Here is an 18,873-nt window from a genome sequence, read left to right as displayed (position 1 = left end):
TTGTACTTTCCTAAATCCAAGGGTTGGCATATACTTCCCTTGTGAATTAATGGAGCTATAGTTCTAGAAATATTAATAACCATAGCATTACAACCAAAACAAGTTTCATTGGTGCCAGGACCTCGAGTCAGAGATGTGTGACCGATTTATAATGGGCGCCTATGTGCGGCGGGTGCCTGTGATGGACCGACTTGTGGGGAGCACATATGTTGACTTGGAGTGGCATTCGATTAAGTGTGATGGGTAGACACACTTGTATAGAGGGTGTGCTCGTGTTAGGAGAGTGCCCACCCATTGCGACGAGTAACCGATGGGCAAACATGCGACGAACGACCGATAGGTGAACATGTGACGAGCTGGGAAAACATGCGATGGGTGATCGTTAGGCAAGTCAAATGGATGTGCGACACTTTAAGGTTGGCTACACGGCAGGTGAGCCAATCCGTGGAAAAGACATGATGATTCATATTTAAGTTTATGAGTGAACGTGTTGAGGCAGATGGAAGGTCAATCAAGTGCGACATAGGCAGGTTGACCCGTGTTAGAGCCAAACGATGCACCCATTGGTTGGATTACCATTCGATGGGTGACATATATATCGGAGGTCAAGTTGGGGAGTTGAGCATCCAAGAAAATCGCTCCACATAACATAAAACAGAGCGAAGCAAAGGAGAACGAGGATCGCAGGTGAAGGACAATTCAGAGGTTTAGGTCGTAGGTTGGGTTGGAGGTCATTTCCATAGGCAAGAAGGCAGGCCGCAGACAGACAACAAGCAAGGCATGGGTAGGCAGGGCATGGGCAGGAAGTGCTATAGACATAGGCTTGGGCGATGTGCCCGCCCAACGAGCAAGGTTACACAATGAGTCGGGTATTGGCTAACACAATGGATTGTAATTGCGGCAAGGTTGACTAACTGTTGTGACATGCGTATAGCTGAATGGAGTTGGGTGTGGTTGTACAGTGAGGTGGGTGTAGCTGAATGGAAAGTCAGGCATGACTGAATGAAGTGCTAGGCACGGTCGAACGTAGGAGTTGGGCATGACTGAACGAAGTGTTAGGCACCACTGAACGTAAGAGTTGGGCACAACTGAACGAGTTGGGATGAATGAGCAAGTTGGGCACGTCTAAATGGTGAGGTGTTGCGCGAATTTGGGTAGCATAAATTTGGGGTTTCCGGTAGAGATATTGCAAACGGGTGGCAGTGTTGCGCAACCTGACAATGGCTACCAAGTGAACTTAGAAAGGTGTGCAGGTGGCTGCATGGAATTAGGAAAATCTATAAAATATTGTATTTATACATTATTGAAGTTTGTTATAAAATTGTTGGGTAGAATTTATGGGTGTTGCCCATCCCAAGTATATGTGTATACTTGTGTTATGATTTTCGTTGCATATTGATAAAAGACTATCAAGCACCCACACAACCTCAATAGGGATGGAGGCTTGGAAGTTAGCAGAAATTGGATTTCCCTTCTCAGCCACATTCAATAAAATGCTCTCCATTTCTCATTACCATTCTTCATCACCCCCGCCCTCCGTCCCCTACCCCTCACAATTATCTCCTATATCACATTCCCCCTCTTCCCCCTAAAATCTCCCTATCAACCTCTCATGCTCCTCCCCCTGAGAATTTTAACCCTCCCTCTTTTGGTCCCCTTCCTTTTTTAACCCAATCCTAGATTAAACTAGCTCCACCCCTCTCCTAATCCCTAATAATAAAAAATAATATTAAAAACTATTAAGAAATACCACTTATATAAACTAATAATATAACTTGATATTAAATAGAATAATAATATAACTTGATATTAAATAGAATTTGACTCAATTTAAATTACATTAGCAATACTAATAACATAGGTTTAAATAATTCTAAAATCAAAATATTAGCAAAGTAATACATTAACGTTGGGGCACTGAAGGGAGAGCTCTGCACGGATGGATCGCACGCGTAAGGGTTTGGGCTAGGGTTACCTATGCGCATCTACTGCAGACCATCGATCTAGGGCACGAAAACCTCTTAGCTTAGCTCCCTTCCGCTGGAACCTACTGCTGCAGCAATCCCGTTGTTACCACTTACTGTCTTTTTCGGTGCGGTCATCGTGTCAGACATGGATGTCTCGGAGCTGGATACGGTGGATTATTCGGCGGATCCATCGCCGGATAAGGTTATTTTTGGGCGGCCCTGTTTCGGTTCCCGTTCGCAGTTCATGCCCTCCTCATCGTCATCGGGTCCTGGGCTCCCTCCTTACCTTCCCTCCGAAGCGCCCATTGTTTACCGCAACAACCCTTCAACTGCTGGAGCTTATTCATCTGAGTCGCTGCCCTTCGAGGTACCTCCTCTCTCGCCTGGTTCTTTACAGTTTCTGGCCTCTCATACTCCTCCATCGCCCTCTTTCGACCCACAAGCTCCGCCACTTCTATCGGTGCCTATCCCTCCGCCGACCGTAAACCCTGCATCTTACCCATCTGCATCTGGATTACGCCCTTCTGGTTGTTTTGAAACCCCTGCGGTCACTACCCGACCTGCTCCGGTCCCTCCCAGGGAAGGTATCACCAATCCTCTGGTCGATCACCCATCGGCCCCTCGATCCGGCAAAAGGAAGGTTCACTGTGTGCGAGCTACATCGAGGGATATATCCATTAAATTTGACGAATCGAAGCCGCTTGGGGAATATATGGACATTGCTAACACAGTCCTGGTAGGGCACGTCAGGGGCCGAACATACTCGCGACAGAGACTCATTTTATGGGTCAAGGAGATTTGGGGCGGAGTTTTATTTGATCTTCCTGAGGTTCACGTTCTTCCCAGAGGCTGGTTCTCACTCAAATTCTCCAAGGAGAGTCAGACCGATCTGGTGCTGGGGCGTTACTGGCATATTGAAATGGCCCCGGTACTCCTTAAGCGCTGGAGCCCCCTTTTTGAACCGGAGCGGGAACAACTTGGCGCAGGGCCGATCTGGGTTCGCCTCCCGGGTCTACCATTACCATTCTGGGCCGAAGAAGTATTTATTCAGGTCGGCAATGCCCTCGGGACCTATTTAGACTTCGATCGCACATTTGTGGAATCAGGAAGCCGAACACTTGCTCGGATTCTGGTACATCTGGACACCCGGGAAGGACTCGAGGAGCAAGTCACACTTCAATGGGGCAGATGCATCAGGGTTCAGCTCTTGGACTACGAAGGAGTCCCCTTCCGCTGCAGACGATGCCATAAAGTAGGACATCTCGCTAAAGATTGCCCTCTCAACAAGAAAGCGGACGACACTCCGAAGCACACCCCGACCTCATCCAGGATGGCATCTCCAAACACTTCTCGGCCACCATCTGCTGGCCCTTCCCCTTCGGCTTCAGCATTCATGGACGCGACTGGACTCCGGCGTCCCTCGCCTCCTATCACTCGGGCACGCTCGGCGGCTGAAGCGGGTATGTCCTCTGAGCCCCCTTACTCTCATGTTCATTCATCGGTTGATGTCATTGAATCCGCATCTCCTGCTTCTATGGTTCAATGTCCCCTCAGTTCTGCTCCCTCCACTTGTGCGGATCCTATAATATCCTCTCAACCCCATAAGGATTGCTCCATCCCGCATCCGTCATCCCCTCCTCACCCATATTTTCTTCGATCTCGAAACCCTGCTAAGGATTCCCCTATTAAGCTCTCCGGGCTGGGCATTGTTGTATCTGAAGGGGGGGTTACGAGTACCAGAGGGAGAAAATCCCACCTCTCTAAAGCCATTAAGATTGCTGGGGCAGAGGTGGTCTCTGGCAGGCAATCGACCATTGATGGGGTCCTTAGAGCAGGGCACACCCCGAGAGGTGTTCCCCCATGAAGAGTCTTTCATTTAATTGTAGAGGGCTGGCTAGTTCCTCCAAGAAACTAGCCTTGAAGAGGCTCATTGAATCTGAGCCCTGTGATATTATCATGTTACAAGAAACTCTCTGCACAGCTGATCAGTGTTCACATGTCCTGCTCTCTTTGGTTCCTGGTTGGATCATCTCTGCAAATGATGCTGTTGGTCGCTCCGGGGGGCTAGCTATTGGGATAAACCCCCGAACCATTAAACTGAATGCCAGTTGGGGGGGGGCTGGATTTATTGGATTGGATATTTTCTCGGCCGACCTCGGCATGGATCTTAGAATTGTCAATATTTATGCTCCTTGCTCCCAGCGAGAAGCTTTCTGGCAGAACATCCTTCATCTCCCTCTACTGAATGAAGAACATGTCATTATTGGAGGTGACCTAAACTTCTCGTTAGGCTTCAGGGAATCCTGGGGCTCGGATGCTCAAATTGACCCCATTACCGACTTCATGCACAACCTGCTAGAGCAATCTAACTTTATAGATATCCCTATGCAGCGTCCCCTTCCTACCTGGAGGAATAGAAGAGTAGGGGAAGCTGCCCTGGCCCGCAGACTTGACAGATTCCTTCTTAAAGGGCCTCTCCTCCAGCGTGTGCATCTGTATCGTCAATGGGTTGGCTCGGGGGGGCTATCGGACCATAACCCCATTTATCTTGAGATTCAGGGGCCTACCAAGAAACCCAAAGCTCCCTTCAAATTCAACCACACCTGGCTGAAGGATCCCTCATACATCAAGTTGGTACAGGATTACTGGACTGCCCATCCTATCAATGACATTGAATCATATGCTAAGAGTTTCTGCAGGAACCTTGCAGAACTAAAGCATATTTCCATTCAGTGGGCCAAGGCAAAACTGGAGAGGGAATCAGCACAACTCACTCAAATTGAGGCTGAGATTTGTACCCTTACAGATGATCGGGGTTTGGGATTCATCTCTATGGCCGACAAGAGCAGGCTAATTGAATTGGAAAGTCAAAAAGCCAGGATCCTCAAAGAGAGGGAGGAATCTATCCGATTAAGAAGTAGAGCATTATGGATACAAGCTGGGGACGACAACACAAAGTTTTTCCATAGCTATGCTAAGAGCAGGAAGGTATCTAATACAATCTGGAAGCTCCCCTCTCCGGATGGTGAGATTGCAGACAATTTTCAAAAACTTGCTCACCTGGGTACCACCCACTTCAGGAATTTGTACAAAAGTCCACGGGAAGTCAGCCTCCTGGACATCATCAATGTGGCAAATCACTTCCCTAGATTCGTGGGGGAAGATGATGTGGCGGATCTCACCGGCCCTGTTACTGCTAATGAACTTGAAGGGGTATTGAAGTGGTTCAAGAAAGACAAAAGCCCCGGCCCAGATGGTTGGACCATTGAATTCTATCTTGCCTTTTATGAGGTCCTGGGGCAGGATCTGCTGAGGGTGGTGGAGGAGAGCCGCACTACTGGATCTATTTATCATGCTATCAACTCCACTTTCATTGCCCTCATCCCCAAATCTGATACTCCGGAATCCTTTGATGAATATCGTCCCATATCTCTGTGCAACTGCTTGTACAAGATCATCTCCAAGACCATTGCAAATCGACTCAGACCTATCCTCTCCAGGTCCATTGCTCCACAGCAATTTGCTTTCCTAGACTCTAGACAGATTCATGAGGCCATAGGGCTTGCTCAAGAGGCCCTACACTCCATCTGGTCCAAAAATCTGAAAGCCATCCTCCTCAAAATCGACCTCTCCAAAGCATTCGATCGTGTCAGCTGGCTTTATCTTAAGATGATTCTGATTCATCTGGGGTTCCCTCACTCCTATATCACCTGGATAATGGCTTGTATCACCTCCCCCTCGTTCAGTGTCCTCATCAATGGCTCGGCATCTACATTTTTTCACTCAGAAAGAGGTCTGCGACAGGGATGCCCTCTATCACCTCTCCTTTTTCTCTTAGTCATGGAAGGACTCAGTCGACTCATGGAAGCTGCAAAGAGGGACGGTGATATTGGTGGGCTTGGCATATCTGATTTGTGCTACCTTACACATCTACTATTTGTAGATGATGTACTTATTCTACTTGATGGCAGTGTCAGAGACTCCCGGAATTTCTTGAAAATCCTGCAAAGATTTTCTGCTGCCACAGGTATGATGCCTAACCAGACGAAATCCACCATCACATGTGCTCGCACTACTGTACAGGAGACCCGGACTGCTCTACAGGCTTTTCCATATTCGGTGCACTCACTGGATAGAGGCCTTAAATACCTGGGATTCAATCTGAAGCCTACCTGCCAAAGGATTGCTGACTGGGTCTGGTTGGTTGCTAAACTGGAAAAGAGGCTTTTGGGTTGGAGCCACAGATACCTATCTAGGGCTGGCAGACTGGTGCTCATCAAATCCGTGCTAGAAGCTACTCCGGTCTTCTGGATGGCACTAGCCTGGATACCAAGGAACATCCTGGGGAGGATGCAGCAGCTTTGCAACCGCTATCTTTGGAATGGGAGTCAGGAGAAAAGAATATTTGCTTGGATTAGCTGGAAGAAGATCTCACTACCTAAGAAATGGGGAGGATGGGGTCTAAAAGAGCTCCCAGATTTTGCCAAAGCATTAGCAGCCAAGATGGGATGGACCCTGCTCACTAGGCAAAATCTGTGGACACATGTTACCTATCACAAATACATTTGGCCGCGAAATATTTTGGATTGGGCCCGACTTCCATCCTGGTCTGCGAAGGGAGGCTCATCTGTCTGGAAGGCCTTGATCGACTCCCTTCCCCTCATTCGAGACAACCTGGCTTGGCAAATAAATGATGGTATGACAGGCAGGATTGGCATGGACCCTTGGAGCAATAGTGGGGGCAGACATATATTGAATCAGGAGATTATCAATTATCTACAAGACCGGGGGATTCAACATTTTGCTCAGATTGCTGATCCACTTCACACAGACATCTTTTCTCAAGCGTGGAAATCTGCCCAATCTTTGGATCTCCCTATACATTGGCACCAGGAATGGGATCAATATATCATGGCATTATCTGAATCCCACATCCGCATCAAGCAAGGGCCCGATGAACTTATTTGGTGCCCAGCAGACCATGGTATATATGTCCCAAAGCACGGTTACAGTGCTCTTATTACACACAGATCTCCGGAACAGGTCCACCCATGGTGGCATACCATATGGAAGATAAAAGCCTCTCCCCGATCCAAACTTTTTTTCTGGTGTGCGCTTCATGGTATCGTTCCCACGGGAGAACAGCTGACCCGCAGAGCCATTCACGGCCCCTCATGGTGTACCTTCTGTAAAAATGCGTCTGAATTCACAGATCACATTTTCTTGCTTTGTCCGACCATCCAAAACATATGGAGGAATATCTGTCAGCAACTGGGAATTACGGGACTTTGGAGCGGTTCTGACTTACAGGACGCATGGAGCAGTTGGTCTCGTAATCACCCGGAATCCAAACTTATCAATCTCCCACCCGTGGCCACTTGGTATATATGGCTTGCCCGAAACAGGGCCATTTTTGAGGATAAACAAATCTCGGGATGCCTGATAGAAATCGCGGTTATAGCAGCATATCAGGAGCTACCAGACCCGACTCCAACCAGACCCAGAGCCATACAGCCCATGCCTGAGATTGACAGATCCATCCCTTGGGCTTTTTTCGATGGAGCATCGAATCAAAACGGGTGTGGTGGAGGTTTTGTCCTTCATATTAACGATCAACATAGATACCTTGCTAAATTGGGTTTCGGAATTGGATCTAACAATTTTGCTGAGCTCTCTGCTTTACATAATCTTCTTCACTTTGCTTTATCTCATCAGATCTCACAGATCAATATATTTGGGGACTCAATGGTGGTTGTAAATTGGATCAATAATGTGACTAATTGCCATGTTCACACTCTCAGTAATTTATTACACAATACTCTCACTCTCAAAGCAGCATTTGATCTTTTCACCTGTGTGCATATTTACAGAGAACACAATAGCGAGGCTGACAAACTATCCAAAGAGGCCTCGTCACTTCCCCGAGGCAATGGACAAATAGTGGAGCAGAACGGGTCAGATGAACATCAGTTTTACCACCGACCATATATAGATCAGAGGCAACAAAGGGACAATAGTCCCAACAGCTGACAGTGAATGGAGACCAATATGACAAACTGCTGATATATTTATCAATAGAATCATTTTGTAATAGTGAATAGGCTGTAAAGCCAGAACAATGGATGTAACTAGTACCTATTTTTGTTTTTTATGACACTGAGAAACACCTGAAAAGGTGAATTTTGTATGAACAATGACAGTAATGCCACAGCATCTGCTTATGTAATTTTCAAATATTAATGAAAGTTATTGATTTTCCCAGGGGAAAAAAATACATTAACGCTTCTCCCCTATATATTAAAACATTTGGAATTGTAATTTAATTAAAATAAAAATAAAAATAAAATTGCAATTTATTAAAGGGCGTAAAACCTTATGTCAATAATTGGAATAACATAAAGGTAGTAATAGAATTAATATTATTTATATTATTAAAGTATAATATAACCCATATAAGATTGGGTAGCCTTGGATGCGGAGCGGAGCGGGTATGACTACGCCTGAGTAGCATGGTCTGAACGGGGGTCGTGGAACGGGGTTGCAAGCCGGCATCGGTCCTGCAGCCATCCCTGACATCGTTCTTTCTTGGATCCCATGCCTGGGCTTTCATTTTCCCTTCAGCACCGAAGGTCCTCTTTTTACCCTGTTGTTATTTCCTTCCTCCGCCAATCGCTGTTAGGGTTTTGAAGTTGTGCACAGACAGCTCACGGCTGCCTCCCATCATTTTCCTCCCGCCTGCTCGACCCGAACGGTTTACATCTGCTCCTCTTTTCTCGCCCTTTGGACGGTCCCGATCGTTTCCTTGCTGTCGGTTCCGGTCCCCGACGGTTACCTGGTTCCGAGGTAGTATCCTGTTTAAGCAGCTGGTGTAATGGACCTAGACGAGGTGGACTACTCAGACTCTCCACTGGCAGAAGGCTCCATCTGGCGCTCCACGTTTGCGGCTTCGAGAGGTTTGTACAGTGAAAGTTTATCGGTCAGTTTCGAGGACCTCAGACAGTCGACTGATCCTGTCCTCTCCGCCTCTCTACAGCCTGAAGATCCCTCCTCCTAGACGCCCTTCACTGTTCCTTCCCCGACCTCCCTTGGGTTTCTTTCGGAATGCTTCCAGACCTCTCCTATTGGCGCTGGTCCTTCGGATCTGCCGGGTCTACACCCTCCCCCGCTTCAACCTGAAGCATCCCTCGAAGCTCCCCCTCCAGCAGCTCCTCTCCCCCCCTGGCTCCCCCTGTCTCCTCTGGCAGCTTCAACTCAATCCCCCCCCTCCCGGAGGCTATCCCCAACCCCCTTCCGACCCCTAACCCTCCCCCCTGCTCGCTGCTCCCGTAGGATCTAGGGCACCTGCAAACCCTAGTCGCATGTCCTCCTGCTCTTCAAAGAAACATCGCTGCTTCAATTCCTGACCTGAGGACATCATTCTGAGGCTTGAAGAAGACATTCAGTGGGGGGACGCAATGGATTTAGCGGATAGAGTGCTAGTGGGGCGCATCCGGGGTAGAAATTACTCTGCGGAAAAGCTGAAGACATGGGCTACGGAGATTTGGGGCCAACATCTGGCGGAAATCCCTTTTGTCCAGACTTTCGTGCGAGGCTGGTTCGCGCTGAGGTTCGCAAGGGCTGACCACATGAGTTGGGTTTTGTCATCTTTCTGGCACTTCAAAAAAGCATCGGTACTTCTCAAAAGATGGTCACCCCTTTTCGACCCGGAGACTGAACAAATCGGGGTTGGGCCGGTATGGATCAGACTCCCGGGCTTGCCTCTACAGTACTAGTCCGAGGATATCTTCAAGAGAATTGGGAACTCTCTGGGCACTTATATGGAATCTGACAAATCATATCTCACTACGGGAATGATGGCATATGCCAGGATTCTAGTTCATCTGGATACAAGAGGAGGCCTACAGGAACACATCATTATACAATGGAAATCCTTTTCGAGGAAGCAGAAGCTAGACTATGAAGGAATCCCTTACCGCTGCAGAAGGTGCCATCAGGTGGGTCACCTTTACAAAGACTGCCCCCTCCTCAAGAAGAATCAGCAGGAAACCAGAGAGCAGGACCAACCCCCGGCAGCAGAAAATCCCGCTCCTCCGGTCGCGGCAGCACCAAGGGCGGAACAAATCAAGACCTCGGACACAGTGGAAGCGCCGCTCGCACCTATGCAAAAAAAGAAGGGCAAGAACCTGATCAGGCCTCCATCTCCTCCACTGACGCGCTCAAAGGTAGCAAAAGGCGACGTCTTCTCATCGGGTACGTCTCTCCCCTACTGCCTATGTTTCACAACTTTCTTCTTCTTGTTTATTGCTCTCCTCCCACTTGCCCCCTCTGGTCTTGATTCCCTCCCCCTCCTCCCCGTCGGCTCTCGACCTGGTTGCGGGCTCCCGACCCCCTCTTCCCCCCTCAAGGTCAAGTCATCTATATATGACCTGCCCCCTCCCAAAGCCATCGGCCATCTTTACCTCGTGCTCCCTCTCATCCGTCCCTAACCCCTCCCTTCAGTCGCCCTCCCCCTCGGTAAATTCCACACTGAGGTATTCCACCCGCTCGATTGCCAAGCAGAAAGAGCCGGATGTCATAGGGCTGGACGCTACCCCTCCCATCCTCTCGCCCAAGCAGGGTAGAGGTAGACCTTCCAAAATATACAAAGCAAAAGAAAAATCAGGTGACGAAGTGATCCAGGGAAAACAGCACACCATTGAAAGGGTTCTTAGAGCAAAGGACACCCTTCCCCATCCCCCTCCATGAAGATTTTGTCCTTCAATTGCAGAGGGCTGGCCAGCCCCGAGAAAAAGTTGGCCCTGAAGCGTCTCTTATTATCTGAGTTGGTTGACATTATCCTTTTACAAGAAACCCTTTGTAAGGTGGAAACGACCATTCCTATCCTTTGCTCTTGGATGCCTAGATGGAATTTCCACGCTCTTGATGTCTCGGGGCTCTCTGGGGGCATTGCAATTGGGTTCAAGAATTGCTCCATTAACCTGAAGAACATATGGGGTGGAGGGGGCTTCCTGGGAGCGGACATTTATTCAAGGATCTGGAGGAAGAGCTGAGAATCATAAATGTCTATGGACCTTGCCACAACAGGGAGCTCTTTTGGCATATGCTTCTCAGCTCCCCCCTCCTTCTAGCCGGAAATGTAATCCTACATGGGGACCTGAAATTCTCTCTAGGCTTCTCAAAATCCTGGGGACACATGGCGCAGATTGACCCGCTTTCTGACTTCTTTGAGCAACTGCTTGAGAATTACCTCTGGATAGATATCCCCTCGGCCAAGATTCAGCATACCTGGAGAAACAATCGAACTGGAGACCAAAGCCTGGCTAGGAGACTGGACCGCTTTATTATTAAGGAGGCCTTTCACAACAGCCACCCCAGATCAAGGCAATGGGTAGGCAGCGGAGGTATGTCGGATCACAGACCCATTTTTCTAGAGGTTGGAGAAAAGCAACAAAAGCACACAGCCCCTTTCAAATTCAACTCCACATGGCTCCGAGACCCCTCCTATATCAAGCTAATAACCGATTTCTGGAAATTACACCCGATCACTGAGGAGGAAGATCCAGCTATATGGTTTGTCAAAAACCTCTCTGAAATTAAGGTGTTGTCCAGAGCATGGGCTCACAAGAAATGGGAACAGGATGACGTAATTATCTCCCAAGCAGAGCAGGCGCTTGCAGACCTTGAATCACATTCGGAAGGTACTTTCAACTCCCCGGATCAGAAATCCATGTATGAATCCTTAATCAAACAGAGAACTCAAGTCCTTAGAGACAGAGAAGCAAGTTGGAGACTAAGAAGTAGAGCAATCTGGCTCAAGGAGGGGGACGAAAACACAAAGTTCTTCCACCACTTTGCAAATGGTCGGAAAACAATCAACACTATCTGGGAGCTGCAAAATGATCGGGGGCAACAAGTCCACACCTCCAGAGAGCTCGCCTCACTCGCCACCTCACACTTCAGGAACACATATATGGCCCCGAGGGAAGCCAGCCTGTTAGAGATCATGCGAGTGGCCGAGCTTTTCCCCAGGTTTGTGGATGAAGGGGAAGCAGAAGAACTCACCAAAGAGGTTTCATTGGGGGAGCTCGAAGCTACCATCCAGGGCTTCCAAAGAGACAAAAGCCCGGGACCTGACGGCTGGTCCATTGAATTCTATCTTGCTTTTTTTGACCTACTGGGTCAGGACCTCCTCAAAGTAATCAATCATTGTGGCCACTCAGGAAAAATCCCCACGGCCATCAAATCCACCTTCATAGCCCTCATCCCCAAATCCGACAATCCAGCCTCTTTCAGTGACTTCCGGCCTATATCGCTCTGCAATTGCCTCTACAAAATCATGGCCAAAATACTAGCTAATAGACTCAAGCCCATCCTCTCGGCACACATATCCCCTGAACAGTTTGCTTTCCTACAGCATCGCCAAATCCACGAAGCCATTGGTACTGCACAAGAGCTCCTTCACTTGGTGCAGAACAAGAACTTGAAAGGTATGATCCTAAAGGTAGACCTCTCCAAAGCCTTCGATAGGGAAAGACTGCTCTACATTCGAATGCTTCTTACCCATATGGGATTCCCTTATATGTTCATCAAATGGATTATGAGTTGCATTTCTCATGTGCCTTACAGTGTCCTCCTTAATGGATCCCCCACTCCTTTCTTCACAGCCGAAAGAGGCCTCAGGCAGGGGTGCCCCCTTTCACCATTACTTTTCTTGCTTATCATGGAGGGGCTAAGCAGATTGATAGGGACAGAACACAGGAGGGGCATGATTGCTGGTATAAAAATTACGGAAAACTGCTCTCTCACCCATCTCCTTTTTGTAGATGATGTGCTCATTTTCTTAAACGGCAGCATGGCCGACACCTCTACCTTACAGTTTGTTTTCGACCTCTTCCAGAAGGCTACAGGCATGATCATAAATGTTCACAAATCCACCCTCACAACTATAGGTTGCTCGCAACATGAAGTTTTTTTCACACGTCACCGGTTTCCTTTCCCTACACATCCTATGGAGGAAGGGTTGAAATATCTAGGCTTCCAATTGAAAACCAGGGGATATAAAATCGCATATTGGATCTGGCTTATTGTCAAGGTGGAAAAGAGATTGAATGTGTGGTACAACAGGTACCTTACACGGGCTGGAAGACTCACCCTCATAAAAGCAGTGCTGGAAGCAACACCGGTATACTGGATGTCACTGGCCTGGATTCCAAGAGGAATTCTAGCTAGATTACAAAAGATATGCAGCAGATTCCTATGGAAGGGGAACAAGCAGGGGAACCTTTTCGCTTGGGTAAAATGGGACACTATAGCAAGGCCTAAGAAATGGGGAGGATGGGGTATAAAAAGGTTGGATTATTTTGCAAAAGCACTGGCAGCGAAGCTAGGATGGTAGCTCATTACCTCACACAGCCTTTGGACAAGAGTAGTATATGATAAATACATCGCCCCGGAAAACACTATCGGCTGGATCTGTAGGGAACACAGGGTAAGCGTAAGGCAATCCAATATATGGAAAGCAGTACTAAACTCCCTCCCACTCATACGAGAAGGCTTAACGTGGAGGATTCATCAGGGGAATGTCGTTCGCATAGGAATGGATCCCTGGATCGGGTGTGGCAATGCCCATCGACTTCCAACACAGTTGATCGCTCATCTAAAGGACTAGGGTGTTACTCATATAGCCCACATTGCAGATCAAGAAAACACCACTCTTTTCCAGCAGGCCTGGAAGACAGCACAAGAACTCCACATCCCGGGACATTGGAGGCATGATTGGGAGGACTTTACGGAAGCTCTCACTCAAGCACACATCAGGATAACGGAAGAAGAAGATGAGATAGTGTGGGCACATGCAAAAAATGGAAAATACTCTCCCAAGGAAGGCTACCTTAAGCTCATGCAGCAAGTCCAGCCAGAAAACGTACAACAATGGTGGAAAGCACTATGGAAGCTCAAAGCAGCACCCAGAACGCGAATGCTTATGTGGACCATCCTTTTCAACAAAATCCCCACAGGCTCAAATTTGATGAGGCGATCCTTCCATGGGTCGTTCTGGTGTCACCTTTGTAGGAACAATGAGGAAGACACCGACCATTTATTTCTGTCCTGCCCTATTGTCACCGAGCAATGGACCCTCATATCCTCATCCTCCCTTTCCCTTCATCAATGGCAAGGGCGATCCATTATAGAGGCCTGGCTGAACTGGCTAGAGAAACACAAGGGAAGAGATAGGAATATACCGCTCCTAATGTGCTGGGCTATCTGGATGGCGAGGAACTGAGCCATTTTTTACCGAAAGGACCCCATCTGGCCCAACATCAGATCTCATATCCTTGCCGATTTCGGACTCCTCCCCGAAGACCTCTCAGACCCCCCTAGATCCATCCGCCCTGAGCTCATTGAAAAAACATACCCTTGGCCCTACTTTGACGGTTCAACCCAAGAAGAAGGCTGTGGGGGAGGGGCCATCCTCTACCTAAGGGACGACCATTGCTTTAAAATTTAGATGCACCTGGGAAGGGGTACAAATAATTTTGTTGAGCTATCCACAGCCAAACACCTCATCCACTTTGCACTTGAGAAACGCTGCACAAAACTACAACTGTTTGGGGACTCTAAACTTGTCTGCAATTGGCTCAATAGAACATCTTACTGCTCTGCTTTTTCTTTGAGACATATTTTGGATGAGGCACACAGGCTTTCAGCATCTTTTGAAAAATTTGTTTGTCAACACATTTACAGGGAGCGCAACACAGGGGCAGACCACCTATCAAAAGAGGCAGCGCACAGGCAGGAAGAAGACTGGTTGATACAGGAAGAAGTGGATGGAACTTTCCACCAACATTACCACAGGCCGTTTGTAGATCTGCATTCTCTCCGGGAGACATAACTATACCGCTGGTTTTTTCTTACTTTCACAGGTTTTTTTGGCCCAATGGTTTCTCGTAAGCTGTTGGGTATATTTGTTGTTATCACAATGTATCTAAAATAGCCTCATCTCAGAACTATCCGACAGGCAACTCATCGACCGCTACTCTCACAAAAGGGTTTTTTTTTTATATTCAGGATTTTGGTTTTGGTATGTACCAGGTTGTCTCCCTACGTGGAGCACACTCCTTTTTATGTTTACTTTTGGTTTGATGCAAAATCTCTCAGAGATCATATGAACTCCCTGCGTGGAGGCACAAGACTAAATGTTTTTTCTTGTACATGGTTGTAGTCAAACCGTCATTTTGCTACTATCCGGAAGGCGACCAGCCTCAACATGCATATGCCTTGGCATCTACAGAATGTAATTTCTTACGATCTAATAGAAATTACGACTTTTTCCACAGGAAATATATATATAACCCATATTAAAATATATTAGCAATAACTAAAACAATCTTACATAAAAATTATTATTAAAATAAATAAAATCATAGAGAGATTTATAAATAAATAATTTATTAATTAAATAACAAAATAATAATGAATTAAAATAAAAATAAAAATTATTTAAATAATAAATAATCATTCATTTTGATTTGGTCGGCTCTCTAATTTGACAACACATCTCATCATATTAATAGCTCCCATTTTTCTTCTTTGTGAATCTACAAATCATCATAATATGAATGTTTATTCTGCTGCATTGTGTTAACACTTACAGAAGAGATAGGTTAAACCGCCTATGTGTGGTTGAAAGACTACCACTTAGATAGAGAGATGATAGTTGGGGTGTTAGAATTTACATATAACTGTGTTAACATTTATTTAGTGAAAAATTATTCAACTACTTTTAAAGTTTATTCAAAACTAGTTAGTTTAATATAAAATGTCAACACCCAAAAATGGTTGACTTGCCAAATAAAGTGAAGATTCATTCAAACCATAAATTTTTATTTAAAATATATTAAAGATAGTTAGATACTTAAAAAATTAATATAAATTAATTTAATTATTATATAATTATTTTAAAAATAAAAATCACTTATTTATATTATTTAGATATTTATTGTTTATTACAAATTTTGGTTTAAGCCTATGAAAATGAAATGAATTTTAACAAACCAATTATATAATTTTACTTAATATAAAACTAGTATGATAATCTTTTCAACAAAAACATTATCAAGAAATTATTATTGTTACTCGATAAAATTGAATTGAATTTTTTAACTTCAATTTAATTATATTCAAATTAAGTAACAAATATTAACTATTACATAGTATTTGTTTTATTATAACCTTTGTTGATGTAACATTTTGTTTTAATTAATCAATTATATTAAAACAAATAGGCCCACCAGATCTGCAACACCACTGGGCTCAGACAGTTTCTACAGGAGGCCCAGGTCGGCCATGGATATTGATAGTAGTGTCGCTGCAACTGTTATGATAATCACATTGCTCTGTTCAGTCTTCTCCGGTCGGCTTTGTGCAGTTTTCTGCAATTTTATTATTGGAATTACATTCAAGTCGTCTGTGATGAAAAAGTTGGCACTCTTCTTGACAAATCCCGGTGGGAGTACAGACACAGGGGCCCTGTCCAACAACTTCACTTCTTGGTTTACCGAACTGCGGCAGGAACACAGTGAAGTTCCACTTTGGCAGCTGAGATTGTGGGTGGCCATGTAGCCAGAAGCCGGTCCAGTGGCTGGAACTAGCATTGCTGCACACATAGTACCTGGAGGAGCTGCAGGTGAAGGAGATTCAATACGGAGTAGTTATTACGGTAGGTTATATAGGTTTAATTTATATAATTATTTATTTTATTAGTAACCTTATGTCTTGTTTGGATTAAATATAGGTTAATTAAATTAAAAAAATAATAAAGTTAATGATTTTTATCAGAAGAACAAAATAATTAATAAAATATTATATTGTATTGTTGAATGTTATTGGTAAAAATTAAGAAATGTGATTAACTAATATGGTTTATTGAGCTTAGAGGCTCATTCTACATCCCAGTGAATATGTGTAAATATGTTCGTGTTCAATTTGGAGTTGTCCTGTGTCTTCTTAAAATAAAATAAAATATTCCCTAAACAGAAAAGAAATGTCATCTTAAAAAAATTGATATACATGTTTAATTAGTCGTGACTATGGACTTTTCAAAAATAGTTAACACCTTATTTAAATAAACTATATAAAAAAAAATGTTAAAAGAAAATATTCTAATGTTGTATATAATAAAATACCCAATGTAAGTAATGAATAAAATACTTTAATATGAACTAATATTGGTGTATACTTTAAAATATATTAATAACAAAAACACAATTTTAATGAGCCCTCATCAAATGACTTAATGCACATGTTATGTAAAATATTTTATATATTGTTTTAAAAAATGATATATATCATATATTGAAAAAAAAAATGGTTAAAACATTTGATGTGGTCTCAATATTTTATTGTTTAATCTTTTTTTAGGTATGTGATTTTTTCGTTGAAATCCAGCAAAGTTTTTTTTTGACTTAAAGTTTATGTAATTTATATAGCATTCAAAAATATAATTTAAACAATGAAAAATTACACATTGTCTTTTGTACTCTAAAATATGTTTGCACTTGAAGAAATTTGATCCATTTAGGCTCGTGTTAGATCCATGCATAAGATGGATCTATGCCACATGTGACCAACATGTCATAGTTGCCACATGACCTCAAGTGGGAAGGATAACAATAACAATTGTTTTCAGTGATATTTGGCTTAATGCAATTAAGTATGCGAGCTTATAGCTAGAATTTTTTATGCATTTGTTGCAATTACAACATAGGTCTAGGAATAATGGAATGTCCTTGCCGAACTTTAACTTCAAGGATTTGGACATAATGATAATCAAAGGAAAAGCATATCACTTTTTCTCCCTCCAGTGTCAAATGTATGTATTTATTATGATATTTATTTAACTCCTAACCTTACTAAGAGGATGGTTCAAACCTTCATGGAGAAATCATGTAGCCTAAGAGCATAGTCTAGCTTGAGCATAACATGGTTGCTACAACCACTTATTTTATTAATATGTTACAAATTTCAATTTTGGTGAAAAGAATAAAAAGGAGGAATAAAGTGTTAATAATCTATTAATTTCACATCACAGAGTTTTTAGATATGAAGGCTACATCCACCTGATTGAGGTGAACGTTAGGAAGCTTGATATTAAATCAATAAGGTTCATATTCATTGGTTATTCTAAAGGAGTCATGGGGTACATGTTATGGCTTTCATCTAAGAATTTAAATACCTATGGATTAGATGTGACCTTCAAGGAGGAGAAATATGGTGCACATCAACATTAAGAATCTTTTTCAAAATAAAAAGTACAATGTATTGTTATCCTATATGAGCATAGTTTTCAACATATATATGAAGATAGGAGATAACCACTATCATAGGTACCTAATGCAAAAATTCCAAAGGAAGTGAAAATAAGTGTTATTAGGTGCATTTAAAATGGTAAGAAACTAATCATTATAGTATTTTTCAAGGGAGGCTCCTTTTACAATAAATAAAATGAACAAGAAGATGATCCTATATTGAAGAGAAAATGTAAAATTATAATAAAGTGAGAGCAATTAGGGTTCTAGCCTATATAGTAATATAACAATGGAAATGTAATCACTCTATCTAAGCCATAATAAAGGTCCTTTGGGTTAACATGGGGCTTATATAGGGCTTAACATGCTCCTCCCATTGAAATAAGTGTTGTTCTCAACACTTGACTATCTATGGGTGCTTATGCATGAAAAACTCATCTTCCCATGTTGCTTCTTCCATTAATAGGTTCTTTCATTAATGATGTACTTAGTAACTTCTCGATTTCATAAGTGATTAGTCCTTTACAGAATTATCGTGTGGAATATCCATAGTACTTTACAAATCAAAGTCCATTAATGAACAAGTTAGGGTCCAAAAT

The 18,873-nt window shown here is 44.1% G+C and overlaps 1 protein-coding gene across 1 annotated transcript; it reads left to right on the top strand.

Moving 5' to 3' along the window:
- Window positions 1-2,112: 2,112 nt before the first annotated feature.
- Window positions 2,113-7,997, top strand: LOC149214812 (uncharacterized). The gene is made up of 2 exons (XM_089389509.1): window positions 2,113-3,770; window positions 3,854-7,997. Exons 1-2 carry the CDS (start codon window positions 2,113-2,115, stop codon window positions 7,995-7,997), a joined length of 5,802 nt encoding a protein of 1,933 aa, XP_089245635.1.
- Window positions 7,998-18,873: the final 10,876 nt, after the last annotated feature.

Source organism: Pinus tabuliformis, chromosome 1_1 (genome assembly GCF_031772625.1).
Source record: "Pinus tabuliformis cultivar Carrire ecotype Pingquan chromosome 1_1, CPIR1, whole genome shotgun sequence".
NCBI classification, from domain to species: domain Eukaryota; kingdom Viridiplantae; phylum Streptophyta; class Pinopsida; order Pinales; family Pinaceae; genus Pinus; species Pinus tabuliformis.
This window is presented reverse-complemented; position numbering and strand designations above follow the sequence as displayed.

Coding starts and splice junctions, on each gene's coding strand:
- LOC149214812 (XM_089389509.1), top strand. CDS start 2,113: ATGGATGTCTCGGAGCTGGATACGGTGGATTATTCGGCGGATCCATCG. Junction 3,771..3,853: donor GCAGAGGTGGTCTCTGGCAG/GCAATCGACCAT, acceptor ATTTAATTGTAG/AGGGCTGGCTAGTTCCTCCA.